The sequence below is a fragment of the Periplaneta americana genome, chromosome 13 (assembly GCF_040183065.1).
Source record: "Periplaneta americana isolate PAMFEO1 chromosome 13, P.americana_PAMFEO1_priV1, whole genome shotgun sequence".
Classification (NCBI taxonomy): Eukaryota; Metazoa; Arthropoda; class Insecta; order Blattodea; family Blattidae; genus Periplaneta; species Periplaneta americana.
In genome coordinates this window covers 48,907,034-48,922,622 of record NC_091129.1, presented here as the reverse complement: position 1 = coordinate 48,922,622, position 15,589 = coordinate 48,907,034, and the positions used below count along the sequence as shown (strand labels likewise).

The 15,589-nt window shown below is 34.8% G+C and overlaps 1 protein-coding gene across 1 annotated transcript in view; it reads right to left on the bottom strand.

Annotated features, from left to right (window-relative positions):
- Positions 1-1,388: 1,388 nt before the first annotated feature.
- Positions 1,389-15,589, bottom strand: part of Atg8a (Autophagy-related 8a) — a 53,455-nt gene continuing 39,254 nt past the window's right edge. Inside the window, exon 3 of the mRNA XM_069843123.1 lies at positions 1,389-1,900. Coding sequence (XP_069699224.1) covers positions 1,835-1,900 — 66 coding nt within the window. The 3' untranslated portion in view covers positions 1,389-1,834. The remainder of the gene's footprint in view (positions 1,901-15,589) is intronic.

Sequence of the window (15,589 nt, the reverse complement as noted above, 5' to 3'; positions counted from 1 at the left end):
TTAGTAGTTAAAAAAACAAGTGAGCAAGGCAAAGATAATGATGTACATAAAAACATTCTTTATAAACAAAAATTATTGCAAGAATAAAGGACAATGGTGTTTGCTTCCTTCTCAGGGCGGGGGGGGGGGGGGGGGGGGAGTAGAAGGAAAAAAAAAAAGATTTCAGGTATTAATTTTATAATCGTACAAATTTTGCTGCTACAGGCCACTATTAGGGAGTAAATTTTCACCTATTACAGTGTTTATAATAATAAAATGGATGTAATTTCCTTTCTCGGTACGACATACAGGGCATAACAGAGAAGGTAAGGCCTGTCTTGTGACTTATCATGCACAATGGTTATATTACCAGTGGATATGGAGGGTGAAGAAAAGGTTTCAGCCTGAGCTGAACTTCTGTGTTGGCAGATTCGTATAACAATCATTCTGAAGCATACTCTTATTTCCGATTGCCAATCCTTTTCTCTCTCATGCAGATTAGATGTCAAGTTTCGCCTCCTGATCTGCATACCACTGCATTCAGAATTTTTCTATCCAAATTACCCATTTAGTATGTGACAGAAATGTTAATAAGTTTATGAATAGGGCTCGGATTTCTATATCATGTTTTTTTATCCTGTTCTCTTTTACAAACTTAAGTTAATACATTTCTAATTTTTCTGAACACAATGTAATGGTTTTTATTGATCATATAAATGCATATTTTACAATAAAGTCATATTTAACAAAAAAAAAAAAAATGGTATAAAAATTATTTCTAGTCCATTACAAGTAATCATATTAACATTCTCCAAGGTCAATCATGCATGCGTTGTGTCAATGACAAGAAATTTTGTTTGTGCTTTATTTATTTTGGATTTCCTTTTCTTAGAAATACTTTGTGATTAAATTAATTTTTCAAGGTAACTGGGTTTGCCAGTAGTAAATTGTCAAAATACAAAGAGCAAAAGAATGTTACAAATATAGTCAGAACATTGCTAGTCGGTCTCTCCTTCACCTCTCCCAAACATGTGATGTTTACAAGGTTTCAACCCCACTGTTGCCTGGTAGTAATTCATAAACAGTGAGTCTGTTGTCACGCAAAGGACAAACATTGAACATTTTTCACCCCTCTTTTATCCCTTCTACTTTTATATGGCCAATACAAGGAGTTAATATTAAAAGAAAATGTAGAAAAGTGAATAAAAAAAAAGTTTTATAATTTTTTAAAATATTTAATTTGTTTTGGATCATATTTCCAATTTTTTATGTTATATTCTGATATTTCTAGGACACAAGTGCATGCATATTTCCAGAGTTTTTAGGTCACAGAAATGCAAGCCCTACTTATGAATCAAATAAAAACAACGATGTTGATTGTTTAAACAAATTAATTGTACACAAGTATCTAAAATGAAATTTATTTATTTATACCACTGTATACATTACTTATATACATTCCATCCTTGTAGTATATAATATAGTATATTAATAGTTGATGGATAAGAATTCTTAAAACTGATTTTTAAAATTAAATATTTGCAATTAATGTGCTACATATTGAAGTAAATAAAAGTAATCCTACAGCCATAATCAAATGTGAATATATTCTGAGGAAAGAAAGAAGTTTAACTAATATGTCCACCAAAAAAGAAAAGAAATACTGAAATTTATAATAATACGGAATACAGCATAAAATACTATTTCCTTATCTTTCTAAACAAATGCTTGATCATGGAAAAGTAAAAAAAGACAAGTATCACTCCAATCTGCAACGTTCTTGATAACCTATGTCACATAATATTTATTCATCTGTGGCGGGAGAAAAAAAACTGAAGCAGGGGAGCAAGATGATTTACTGGCCATAAACATTCTCATCACTGTAAGCGATGTAAAGGAAGAAATCTTCCTCATGGTGCTCCTGAAACAAACACAGATGATACTTTTGTTTTATTTATAGTACTACTATCACTCTTTAAGTAATAATAATATTATTATATTTATTTATTTTGGTGGTGTTAAGCCATCAGGCCTTCTCTTCCATGCCATCAAAAACATGCACATATACAGTGAAAAAAACAAATTAATAATGTTCATTCAAATAAAACAAAAAATTACAGTAACATAAAACAAAAAAGTTAATGCAAAAACATTAAAAATTAAGTATGCAATCATAAAAAAAACAACTCTTTAAGTAAGAATAGTTTCTTAAATATTTCTTACATATATACCATACATTGTGCCATAACTAAATATCTAATATTTCCACCAAACATTCGTCTGACATATTTTTTTATTTTACTAGATTATTTTACGACGCTTTATCAACAGCTTAGGTTATTTAGCGTCTGAATGAGATGAAGGTGATAATGCCGGTGAAATGATTCCGGGGTCCAGCACCGAAAGTTACCCAGCATTTGCTCATATTGGGTTGAGGGAAAATTCCGGAAAAAAACCTCAACCAGGTAACTTGCCCCGACCGGGAATCGAACCCGGGCCACCTGGTTTCGCGGCCAGATGCGCTAACCGTTACTCCACAGGTGTGGACCCGTCTGACATATGTAAAGTGTGCTCACAAAAGGTTATCATAAAAACAACATATTCAACAAGAACAGTTTCTCAAATATTTCAGCCAAGTATACATAAATAATGTACATTGTGTCTGAAATCTAATATTTCCACTAAAGTGACATGTTGAATGTGTTCTATAAACAGACTGCTGTACAACATATGATAAACTGCCAGATATTTCGTTATTTATGGTGGTGGATTGCTGAAAAACTTAAAATTGGATATCCAATATCCTTTGACATTTTAATATAAAGGTTACAATTTTATTATAAATGATTCGAAATTTTCAAGAGAGACCAAATTTATTTTGCACATGTAGAATGAGCTTGTTCTACTGGGTGTTCATTTCAAAGTGTGTCATGATGTCACTGTTGTTGGGTCACCGATTTGTAGCGAGTTTCATCTTATATGTCAGAGAAGTTGCCTATTATTTAAGGCGTTCTTCAATCTGAACTTGAGAACGTGTACGGTATAACTTGAAAGTCGTAGCAACAGATGGCGGTCTGTGTGCTACCATAACCTCTTTCGAACTGTGTTTTGCACCGGCAAGTCGTACGCAGGGTATTTGTTATCATCAGTTGTGTACGGTAACATTCCACAACACAAATCAAATGCTCCGTGTCCATGTTGACCGTCGAGGTTAATGTCAACAAATACGTAAGTAATCGTCTTAACCCTCTCCCCATATCCCGACAGTACATATTTCCAAACAGTTCACATTCCTGCCACTACTGGCGTTACCGTACGTATCGGTACGTACTCTTCAGAATGAACGCCGTACTTGCTAGGCAACTTCTCTGTCTCATAGGTTATACACCTCTGCGGAAGTGTAGGAAGATTGAATTCTCTAGGCTCATCGGTTAGCCACATGACGGCATATAGCGAGCCATGACACACTTTGAACTGAACACCCAGTAGTGTAAAAATGACAACAGGAATAGATAATCCTCATTAGAACTAATTACTTCAACAGACACTCAAGGTCACTTCAAATTACAGCTGTGATGTCTATGCATGTCCACTGCTGTGGGTAATGGTTACATATAATTTGACGCGCATTTATGTCCGTGTTAGGTGCTGTGACGCTATTTTTACAGGTCTGGTGCACAGAGTTTTCAAGGGAAAGGATTGTTGAAAAAGGTTTAAAACCAGTAAATTTAAAAAAAAAAAAAAAAAAAAAGGTTTAAAATAATCTTTGATATTATATGAACAATATATTAAGTTAGGCCCATTCCATATGAAATCAACAAGGCTCACAACCTTACTCTCTCGAATTTTAATATTTTCGGCACTTCTTATAACCAGTTAGGAATTAAAATATACAAAGTTTCATATCTCCTAGACAACAATTACAAGAGTTATCGATGATTGAAATACTGAAGAATTGCCTTAATTCGCTTTATAGTCCTTCATATATTTTGATATATCTTGAGTTCTATTTAAGATACAGAACTGAACAGCTTGGTTTAAGAAGGGCATACCCAAGATTTTAGACTTTTTGAGAAAAAAATATTTTTCTTCCACCAAGAAGATAAGCAGTGAGTTATGCTCCTCTTCTTCAATAACAAAAATAACAAGGTTAGACATATCACACAACAAAAGCTCATGAACGTACACACTAGCTACCATATTTTGCAAAAAAAAAAAAAAAAAAAAAAACTAACTAAGTTTGTTGGAAGAGTAGGAATAGATCCTTCTTCCACCAAGTCCTTCAACTGATCTAAACAAAGGTCTTTAATTATAGGCATCCTACGAGTCCCATGTAATTTTTTTTAAGTTCTAAAAACATTCTGTTAAAATTTTTTTCAAAAGTTACAAACTAAAAAATTTAAGAAATACTATATATATATACACAAAATTTAAGTCCATATGTGCCTAACATAACTAGGAAGTTCGGATTTGGAACTCAAAAACTCTCTACAGTTCTAATTTTTGTTCAGTGGTGTGCGCAATATAAGAAAATTGCATGTTACAAGTTTGGATGTGATGGACTTACACATTATTGTGCAAATCTAGTTTTTCAGGTAAAGCTTCCTGTAAAGCAGATCTGAATAATTTCAAGGGAAAAATTGTTCTGTTGAAATTATTCAAATCTGCTAGATCTGTTAACGTGCCTGCAGTAACGTATAATATATACGTTACTGCAGGCACGTTAACAGAAAACCACAATTCCAAGTCACACAGAGATTGTATGCACTCATGTGGGTCTCTGGCATCTCGTCAGCCCATGAGAGTTGTGTGAATATAAAGGGAAAAATTGAGATGGTGTCGGATGGAGTTCCTGTGTAACTCAGTTGGTGGAATGCTGGTATGTTCAACCAGAGGTCCCAGGATTGATATCCAGCCCCGGAACAATTTTTCCCTTGAAACTATTACACATTATTGGTTTTTAATATTTCCTTGTAGCATCTCTATGATGAAAAGTTAGCTTATGGACTACTTACCAGGATTTTTTTATAGTGAACAGTTTTTTTGTGAGTATGGGAATTTTTTCATTTGCAATTGGGTGCATCTTAAAATAAAAATATATCAATTTACTGTTGCCAATAGAGAGCAGCATAATTCAGAACATGACCTGCAATTCTGCAAATGCATGTTTGTAACATGTAATGTAGATAATTTCTTGCGTAAAGAATTTATATAATTTAATGTCGTGAAGTGATACATTTTGCAATGAGTGTACGTGAACAACTTTTATGTTGCAATCCTTCCCAAGAAGAAAAATACTCATGTTATGAGAAATTAAAGATCCATTCAGAAATGGATGATAGGCTTTGTTAGTGGTTTAAACTTGAACTGTAAAATTTGCAGAAAATGCAGAATTACATTTTATATAAGTTGAGAAAAATGGAATGCCACGATAGTTCAGACAAAACAACTACAGTGAAACTTCCCAATAGCAGACACCGCCGGGGAAAAATTAAATGTCCGTTATTGAGAAGTGGCCGCTATTTAAATTAAAATTTCTCAAACATATTCAACACTACATTTTACAGTACAGTAGACAGTGAGATTGTGAAACTGTTTACAGTATTCATCCAGAGAGAAATCGTACCAATAAATGTTTTGTAGATGAAATAAACATCAGTCACTGTACCACTTCACCTTAAACAAAGAAATCTAGAATTGTTGATTGTTTATTGTGAATTTTGGATATCTTAATTTCAATAACCCAACTCTTTTGCAATTTCTAAGACTTTCTCTCTAATCAAGGTCCCAGATAAAGGCATCTTATTTGTTCTAGCACGGTAGAACCATTCATATGTTAAATTGTCAATGGCAAGCCCCTCAGTTTTAGAAAAAGCTCTTTTTGTGTTCTCATTTGCATTCTCAGTGTATGATTTTAAAATAACATCCTTGTCTTTCAAAATTTCACTAACCTGAGTTTTTCCCACATTAAACTCTGTGGCCAGCTCACAATCGCTTAATTTCTCCTTCTCACAATGCTTTACAATATCCACTTTCTCTTTTAGTGACAAACGTTTACTTTTTTGTAACATTTTTAATGTGACTGTACTTCCGAACACTCAACTTAACAAACTAACAAACTAAAGACTGCTCACATACAATATCACAACTAACAACTGTGCTGCTTACCTGCAATAAAGTACAAGAAAGTTTAAATGCATGATAATGATTGCTGTAAAGAATTCTGTTTAATTTATAACAGTCATTTTCTTTTTTTTCTTTTACGCTGTCCGTTATTTGAAAGTTTTAATTATTGTTGGGAGATACATTTCAGTGTCCGCGTCCGTTATTGAGAATGTCCGCTATTTGGAAGAATTTTATCATAAGGGCCAATGTTATTTTGCAAGGGAATTTTAAAATGTCCGCTATTGAGGAGTCCGCTATTGGGAAGTGTCCATTAACGGAAGTTTCACTGTAATATGGAGCAAAATAAATACTAGTTTACAGGGCTGTTGGGGAATCCTCTATAAGAAGAAACATTTGACAAAAAAGAAATATCCACAGAAAAAGGCAAAGAAGGCAATGCATATTCTAAAAAGGAAATTTTTTTAAATTCTCTCCAACAGTGATAGTGAAAATAATATCAAAATTATAAGTCATGACTTAGAGATAATTTCACAACTGAAAACAAAATTTAAGACTACTACCAAGAAGAGGGAACAAAACCAAATAACATTGTCTACACCAAACCCCAAACCTGGCAGGGTATTGAGACATGTTGCTGTGAATTTGGTTTACGAATTCTATATTGATGATTATTATTATGGTGATGGTGATGGTGATGACGATGATGATGATGATGATGATGATGATGATGATAGATGCATGCCTGGATTTTGTATCTGTAAAGCAATGGTCTAATAAGGTACTTAGGAAAATATTTGGAGCTAAGGGGGATGAAGTTACAGGAGAATGGAGAAAGTTACACAATGCAGAACTGCACGCATTGTATTCTTCACCTAACATAATTAGGAACAATACATCCAGATGTTTGAGATGGGCAGGATATGTAGCATGAATGGTTGAACCCAGAAATGCGTATAGTGTTTTAGTCGGGAGACCTGAGGGGAAAAAGACCTTTGGGGAGGCCAAGACATAGATGGGAGGATAATTATTACAATGGGCTTTAGGGAAGTGGGATATGATGCTAGGGACTGGATTAATTTTGCTCAGGACAGGACTGATGGCAGGCTTATATGAGGGTGGTACAGTGCGTATTAAGTGAAATGGCTCAATTCAGGTATTGGTATTCTGTTCCCCAAAAAGTATTCATTTATGAGTCATATGTCTGTACAGAATCTGCGAGTGCCGTAAGGAGATCATTTCAAGAGAGATTTCCTGAGGTTCAAGTTCCAGGTCGAACTATGATTCATAGATTAGTAAATAAATTACGTGAAACAGAAGTCTTCTTGATGAGAAACATAATAAATCACGTACAGTACTCACAGAAGAAACTCTAGATAATATTGGACAGCTCTGGAAAGGTCTCCTAGAAAATCACTTCGACGTCTTTCTCAGCAAATGGAAATTTCCTATGGTTCTGATCGAACGGCTACAAAGTTAATGAAGTTAAAGCCTTATAAATTTACCGTAGTGCAAGAAGTTAAACCAGGTAGCCCTGCATTAAGGATTGGATTTTGTGAATGGGTTTTGAATGAGGTACATGACGGACAAATGGACCCTATCTAATTTTCTTTTTGAATGAATCGTGGTTCCACCTAAGTGAGCATATTAATACACAAAACAATCGTTATTGGAATGCTGAAAAGCCTAACCACCTTCACCAGGAACCACTGCATGATCAAAAAATAGGAGTATGGTGCACTATTAGCAGCAAGAGAAAAAAAGGCCCAGTTTTTTTTTTCAGAAACAATTAATAGTAAGAGGTATGTGCAAAACATTTTGGGGCCATTTTTTGACGAATTAACTGGTAGGGAAAGAAGTGTCGCGACTTTCCAGCAGGACTCTGCAACGGCACATACAGCCAACTTCTCCTTAACATGAAATCCATGAAGTGATTGAAGATAGAGTTATCACTAACAACATATGGCCTCCTCGTTCCCCCAATTTAACTCCTTGCAATTTTTATCTATGGGGAGCATTAAAAGAGAAAGTTTACAAAACAAATCCACACCCTCTAGAGGAACTCAGAAATGACATTCGACAAGAAATTGCTGCCATTTCTCAAAGGGAACTGCAGAGTGTAATGGCCAATTTCCTAAGCAGGTGCCAGAAATGCTTGAACAATGAATGGAGGCACTTTCAACATCATCTGGCTTGATAATGTGAGTACTTTTATTTTTAAGTAATTACTGTTTGTTTCTTTGTTAGGAATAACTTACGTGACAAACCGTAGTGTATATTTACTGCGGACTTTCTGTTACCCACCTCCGCGCACATAGCAAGCCGGCTGGCTGGCTAAGAGCCGTCGTGAAACCTATTCTGCTTTAGTAGCTGGGGCATCAGGTACTCATACTGTATGTGTTTGCACTGTACACCGAAATGTTAAATTAATGTTACTGGGTGCTAAATTGAATTTACATGCCTCTCACATGTAATATGTAACCCTCCATTACCGGAATGTTCTCTTGGGAACTGTGAAAATTGTCCTGGCAAACAAAAATTACTAAATGTTCTCTCTAATTTGTTTCAATTAAATTCAATTGATGAGGTATCTTACAAGCAGTGGTTACATATAGACAGAACAACCTTAGAAACACTTACTCATTCTGCAAAAGAAGTTTTGAACATTTTATTCATAAAACTGAATACCCTTTTACGTCATTCTATCATTGCAGCACACTACACCCTAACTCTGGCTACTAGCAACAGGCATCTATAATGAACACCGATCAAAATACTCATTTCTCATGAAAAACAAAAACTGAATAGACTACAGTGGACTATAGTGGATTTTATGTTGTCAGCAAACAGCTGGATACATTAAGAAGATTGATTGATTGATTCATTACAGCACAGCAATCAAGTTTCCTGACTGAACTTAAATACTGTAATCACTTCACACAAATGAGTTCATTGTTCAACGATACCTACTGCTGTTTCTCTATGGAAGATTAAAAAAATTTAAACACATTTATTACTTTTCAGATGGATCTGCAGTACACTGTAAGAACAAGAATAATTTTATTAATTTCTGTAACCATACGTCTGATTTTAGAGTATCTGCTGAATGGCATTGCTATGCAACATCACATGGTAAGGGTCCATTGATAGTATAGCAGGAACTGTTAAGCAATTAGCTGCACATACCAGAAGTAATTTAGAATGTAAGTTGTTGCAGCAATGATACTTCTACATACAAAAAATGAAAAATATACACCAATTAGGAAAAAAAACTATCATCCTCTCCCCTGAAGACCCAGACTTGTCAAGATCTGGACACACAGTTGTAAGAAGACCAGAAGAGTCTGAAGTCGACCAAAGAAGCCAGAGTCATGATGCCTGTTGATGTCAACACTAGAACTTTCGTATCATACAAGCCTTTAACAGTTTACCTTACCAACTGCTACTAGTGTCAGGGAATTGCTTTATGTTGTCTGAAACTCGGTACATTTTGTGCTTGTGAGTGTTTGCTTCAATAATAACTTAGCTAAGATGAATTTTTTCAATGTATATCAGTGGTATTACCTTACCAGTTGCTTTAACAAACAATACTATCACCAATATTCAGCTATTCAAGTCGAATGGCAACTTAAGGAACAAATTTTATAAGATTATATCGACCATCATGATGTAATAAGTGTAATTCGATACAACTCAATGTACAAACTGCTTTTAATTTAAATACTGTTAATCTTTTTTTACTAAAATATAATGAGCAGTATCAAGCACAGTTAATAAAATAATTTCATAATATTTTATCTACTATATATGTAGCAAGTGCAACAAAGTATCATCAAAACAAGACAATGCAAGCATTTCATAATACGTTGTCGACTATCATGCAGGGTACAATGATTTAAATAGAACATTTTTATAACAATACTCACAGAATTATTTTTTAAAATTATATCAGTTATTAATTTTTGAAGTAACAACTTACAAATACATTCTATATGATAACAATATTGACATATTCATTGGGTAAATAATTAAAATTAGTTTGCTTTCTGACTGCCTTACTGATTGTAGTTCAATGTTATTCAAATTCCAACTATTTCTCTTTTAGTTAGTGTCACTGTTGAGTTAACATCTAGTAGTAACTTGCTAAAAGAAGAGTCACTTTATTGAGTGTGTTGAATTGTTCTACTTGTAGAAGTGTATAATGATTAATTCAGGCCAAACCCTTGATGCAAAGAATTAAAAAAATTTTCCACTTCAAGTGGAAAAGGCATGAAGCTAAATGAAAATCATGTGGTTTAGAAATGCAGGGATTAGTTGGAAGAATTAAGTTACATATTCAGAAATTAACAGAATAAAAGATAAGAAAGAAAAAAAATTGAGGATACTGCAACATCTCACAATGAAGATAAAATTCAGAGACAGGTACAGCATGCTGGCTTCCAGATCTGGAGGTCGAGGGTTCAATTCCTGGGCTTGGCTCTCGGTGAATTTTTCTTGAAGAAGAAAAATTACCCGAGTGTCTAGAATCTGGAAATTTCTATGAATGTGTGTGTGTGCCGGGTTAATATTAATTAGCCAGTCCTCAAAAATATAACATACAACATATCAGAACTGTCGCAGGGCAGTAAATCGAACACAAGTTTCAGCATCACATTGTTGACATCTGTTAGCACAACCACAAAGCACTAGTAGATGCTATAGAGTTATCAACACCAGAAAAAAAAAAGGTCCAGTAATTGCACTTTCAGCATCAAAACAGGAGAGATTATTAGTTACGTATCAGCTATCCACTGAGAGATCATCTCTGAAAATTACACAAAGTCAGTTTAGTTCCTTTGTCATCCAAACAAGTGAAAAATAGAAAGAGGACTTAAACAAGTTGCAAAATTCTGTTATGCTACAAACAATTTCTTTTGTTGCATTCAGCATTCAGAAGACGTGTACATTGCGACCTGGCTATTCCTCTCCATTATCTGCTGCAGTAGCTTCTTGAAGGAATTTATCAAAGTGAAAGAGATTAGTGTTTCAAGAAATCATCTGGGAATACAGTTTGTATGAGCTTAGATGGGTAGTCAAATGTGTATAACGAACCTAATGTGTGCATTACAATGACTAATGAAAATGGGAACGTACATCTATTCAACACAGTTGATACATCTGGACATTCTTACAAGCACAACTACCTAATTAAACTTATTATAAATTCAGTGAAAAGTTGAGAGAGTAAATTAAAGTATAATGTGACGAATTTTGTTACAGACAATTCAAGCAATATGGCAAAAATGATGAGTGCTATTAAAGAAAAGGAAACTGTTTATTTACACATGGCTGCTCTGCTCATATTTTTAATCTTCTGTTTCAGGATCTTACAAAGGACATATCAAACATAAAGGAACATATACTAGAAATTGTGAAATACTTTCGTAATAATCACTTTGCCGACGCAAAATTTAGAAGTGAAGGAGGGCAATCATTAATCATGTTTCAAGAAGTTTGATGGAATATATTGTCTAACTGCCTTGGATTTCACATTAAAATCTGGCATCCATTAATGAAGATATGTGAAGAGAACAAAGACAAGATATACAATTCCATTATGAGAATGGTTAGTTACCTTTAGAACTGAAGTAAGACTTGAAGGAAAGAAAAAAAATTTTCCCCTTTGGGTTAACCCGTCTATAGCATGGTAAATCAGTGATGTGACTGCGATCTCATAGCCTGACCTTGTTCCTCTGTGTACTAACGCCTATAGAGAGGGTTGCTGCTTCTGCTCGCTGACCCATTGTAGTGATTCTAGTCCCACATTGCCTTGAAGACCATTGCAGTTCTCACACGCCTCCTTGTGCACGAGGTCTCAACATACCCTGAGATACTGAGTTCTCGGCAGAACTTAGTCACCATATGATGACATATTTATTGTCATCAACATCAATACAAGTTATGGTGTACCTTTACATGCCTAAAATTGGGTTACACTGTAATTGGCCTATTATTATATTTGGCTACAATTTTAATGAAATCCTTATAGTATGTTTAACTCATATCTCCACTGAGCTGGATATTAAATTAACTCCAAACAGCCCATTTCTAACTACTGATTTTAAATATTTATAATGTGTTGTTTTCTCCTCACCGATCAAACTCCACTAATGTTCCTTCCTGTATTCCATTCTTATTATAGTAACCTACAAATTAATCCATGTAAGATAATTTTCAGTGTTTTCTTTGATTGTTGGTCTATCAGCTGCACATTCTTAACCCAGATATTCCTGAATTTGTTTTCTATTCGGTATCTGAAAATTTCTGATGAAACTTGCACCTGGGGACCTTAAATGATGTAGACAATTTAACATAGACTGATTCCCTTGCTTAATAAGCAAGAAATTAAGCATCCTCTCATGAGGATGTCAGGAAAATCCACTATCTCAGCAGGGTTTCATGAAAGATAAATGAGAAGTGTTCAATGCATTTCTTTTTTTAACATTTTTCAGTATAAAAAGTAGTTCTTTCCAACAACTTACCTAATCTAAGAGCAATCAGAAAATCAAAATATCATATACATGAACCATAACATGCATTACTGCAAACTCCTATAAATATTGTGCCCTTGTGTAAAGATTGAAGCTTGAAATATACCTAAATGGGATCTGAAAACTCTCTAGGACATCAATTGTTGTTTAGTCAACTGTCTGAAGACAGGTCTGAACCTCATAAGTGATACCAATAAGGAATCACTTATGAGGCAACTAGGCCAGGAGATAATTTGATAGGGTTCCTTTCCCCCCTCCATTGCATACATCGCCGATTAGCTACATGTTACACTAATCAGACTTCAGATGTACACAAACAATTGTTCTTTCTCTGACACATATTGTCAAGTGAGATATATTGCCTGATAATACAAGTACATATCAGTCAGAACCTCAATCAGAGGATAGGACACCAATAAACCCCTACAAATAACAGAAAAATAAAAAAAATTAAAACTAATCAGAAACTCATACACGAAATATGTATAACAAAATGTGACAACATGAGGCTTCCTTTTTTCTAACACTACAAACGCTGAACTTCAAACTTTTGTATGGTATGTAAGAACACATGAAGTGAGCAATCACATTTCAGACATATCCTACTGCACTTCTTGGAGCATTGTCTGCAGTGCTGTTGTTTCTTTCTGTTAGCTTTGTTGTCGAACTGAAGGTCTGCCACAAAATGCTCCAAACCATCATAACGTATTTATAGCACTTTCCGTTTCATAGTGGACCTGCCTTTTGATGAAACAACTCGTTTATTTGATTTCAGATTGGAATTTGCTACATTTCTTCTAAAACTCAAATGATCCAATTTGCCACCATTCCTCCTGTATAGTTGCCATGCGTTTTGCTCTGCCAGACCTATCATGTTTGCAATCAATGGAAAATAACATTTTTTTTCCTCTAACTGACACATCTAAAGAAACATTTCACATTTTCATCAGCTCGATCAATGCCGTCCATTCCTTTGTTGTACCTGGAGAATATTAGGTCCTTTATCCGTCATAAGTTAGTGAATAAATTATCAATAAGGAGCTGATATGACATGTTCTGAATAGGAAGTTGATCAGCATACGATATATCACATCGTTATATCCCAAACCTCCATCTGCATACATGTCATTACACGTTCCTGTCCCTTGGAATGGTTCAACCCATATGATATAACCATCACTGGTACCTCCAGCCCAGAACTTGAACCCGAAACGAAGGTGAACCCAAATTGGAAGTATTTGTATGAGCAAATTGAATTTGAGATCTATAGGCCTACTACTATAGGTAGTAGAATGTGAGGAGGAGCAAAACACTTGTTTTTTTTTTTTAATAAGTTCAGGTAAATTTGCATTACCGATAGCTGATGAAGATCCCGGTAAACTAGTTATAGCCTCCTCTCATAGCTGTGAACCTGGAAGACGATCAAGATTTTGGCAGTCTTCTGGTCCTGAATCCTAATCATTAGTCGCGTTTACTCCAGGTAATGCAGTAATGTCGTAAGAATCAATTTCGGGATCACCATTCCCTTCAAGAAGCTCTAACAGCTCATTCAGAGACAGAGCTATTCTAAAACACAAAATAAGTTGTATTTTCCTGATGTCCTCACACGAGGATGTGCTAATTCACCTCAAAATTACGGAATCCTACTATGACGAAACTAAACAACAAACTATCTAGTACATCAAACATCATCTCTGGAGTTGTATCTAACTCGCAATTAGAAGATTAAACGATTTGTAAGAACACAGTACTCACCCTTCTATCACGTCAGTAAGTTCAGCAATGAAAAATATGCAGCACCACTGTTATTACTACGATAACTCAGAACACGCCTCAAACAATTGTAAATTATTAACAGGTTCATAAACCTTGCATAAACTAATTGGGTCTGTTAAAATAGTCCTTACCTATGTCGCCAGATGACATAAAAGACACATTATTGGTGCGTCCTCATATGAGGACATCAGGAAAATCTGAGTTAACTGAGTTCTGTAATATAGCAGACTTTCATTCACTGCATTGCTGTTTTTGTGCTGACACTTCAGAAATGGAAACAACTCCATGTAAATGCTCTAAAATTGTAATATTAGCAGAGCACACTTCCATGACACAAAGGCAAATTGCTGTAGAATGTGTTGTCGGCTTAGCTACAGTTAATTCCACTCTGAAATGATACTGGATCCATCACACCTCAGAAAAAAGGAAAATGTGGCCGAAAAAGGTAAACTTCATTGCAAAATAACTATTAGTTAGGAAAAGCAAAATAAATCCTAGACTATCATTCTGTTGTCGACTTAATCCCTGAGATAACAGCTACAAGTGGGATAGATATTCACGTTACAACAATGCATTGTAGACTTTTGGAAGTTGGACGAAAGGCTCGTAAGCCATTAAAAATCAACTGCTAACTCCTGTCATGTGCAAAAAAACGCTTTCTATCTGCAAAATTACTTAGAAAATGAACAGTGAACAATTGCAAGAAGGTACCTTTTCTGACGAATCTCATTTTGAGGTTCATGACTACTGTGTTAAAAAGGTTTCATCAGCTCATCTCCAACAAGCACCGAAACATCCCCAAAAAGTAATGTTCTGGGATTGGGCCTGGATCATTAATTCAAGGAAATGACTAAAGTGACAAGGATATTCGCATATTGGAAACCAGAGTCTTATTGCAGCCACAGAAATCATTTCTGAATGGCAATGGTGTGTTTCAACAAGACCTGGCAACATGTCATACATCTCGAAAGACTACAAAGTTCTTCAACCACAATAATATCCATGTACTCCTCTGCCCAGGCAAATCACCCGATATCAACCCAATTGAGAACTTGTCAATTTGCAAAAGGAGAATGACGAAACCAAATTGTTCTAAAAAAAAAAAAAAAAAAAAAAAAAAAAAAAAAAAAAAAAAAAATTGTTCCCTCATTCAAGTTTGGTTTCAAGATGAAGAAATTGAG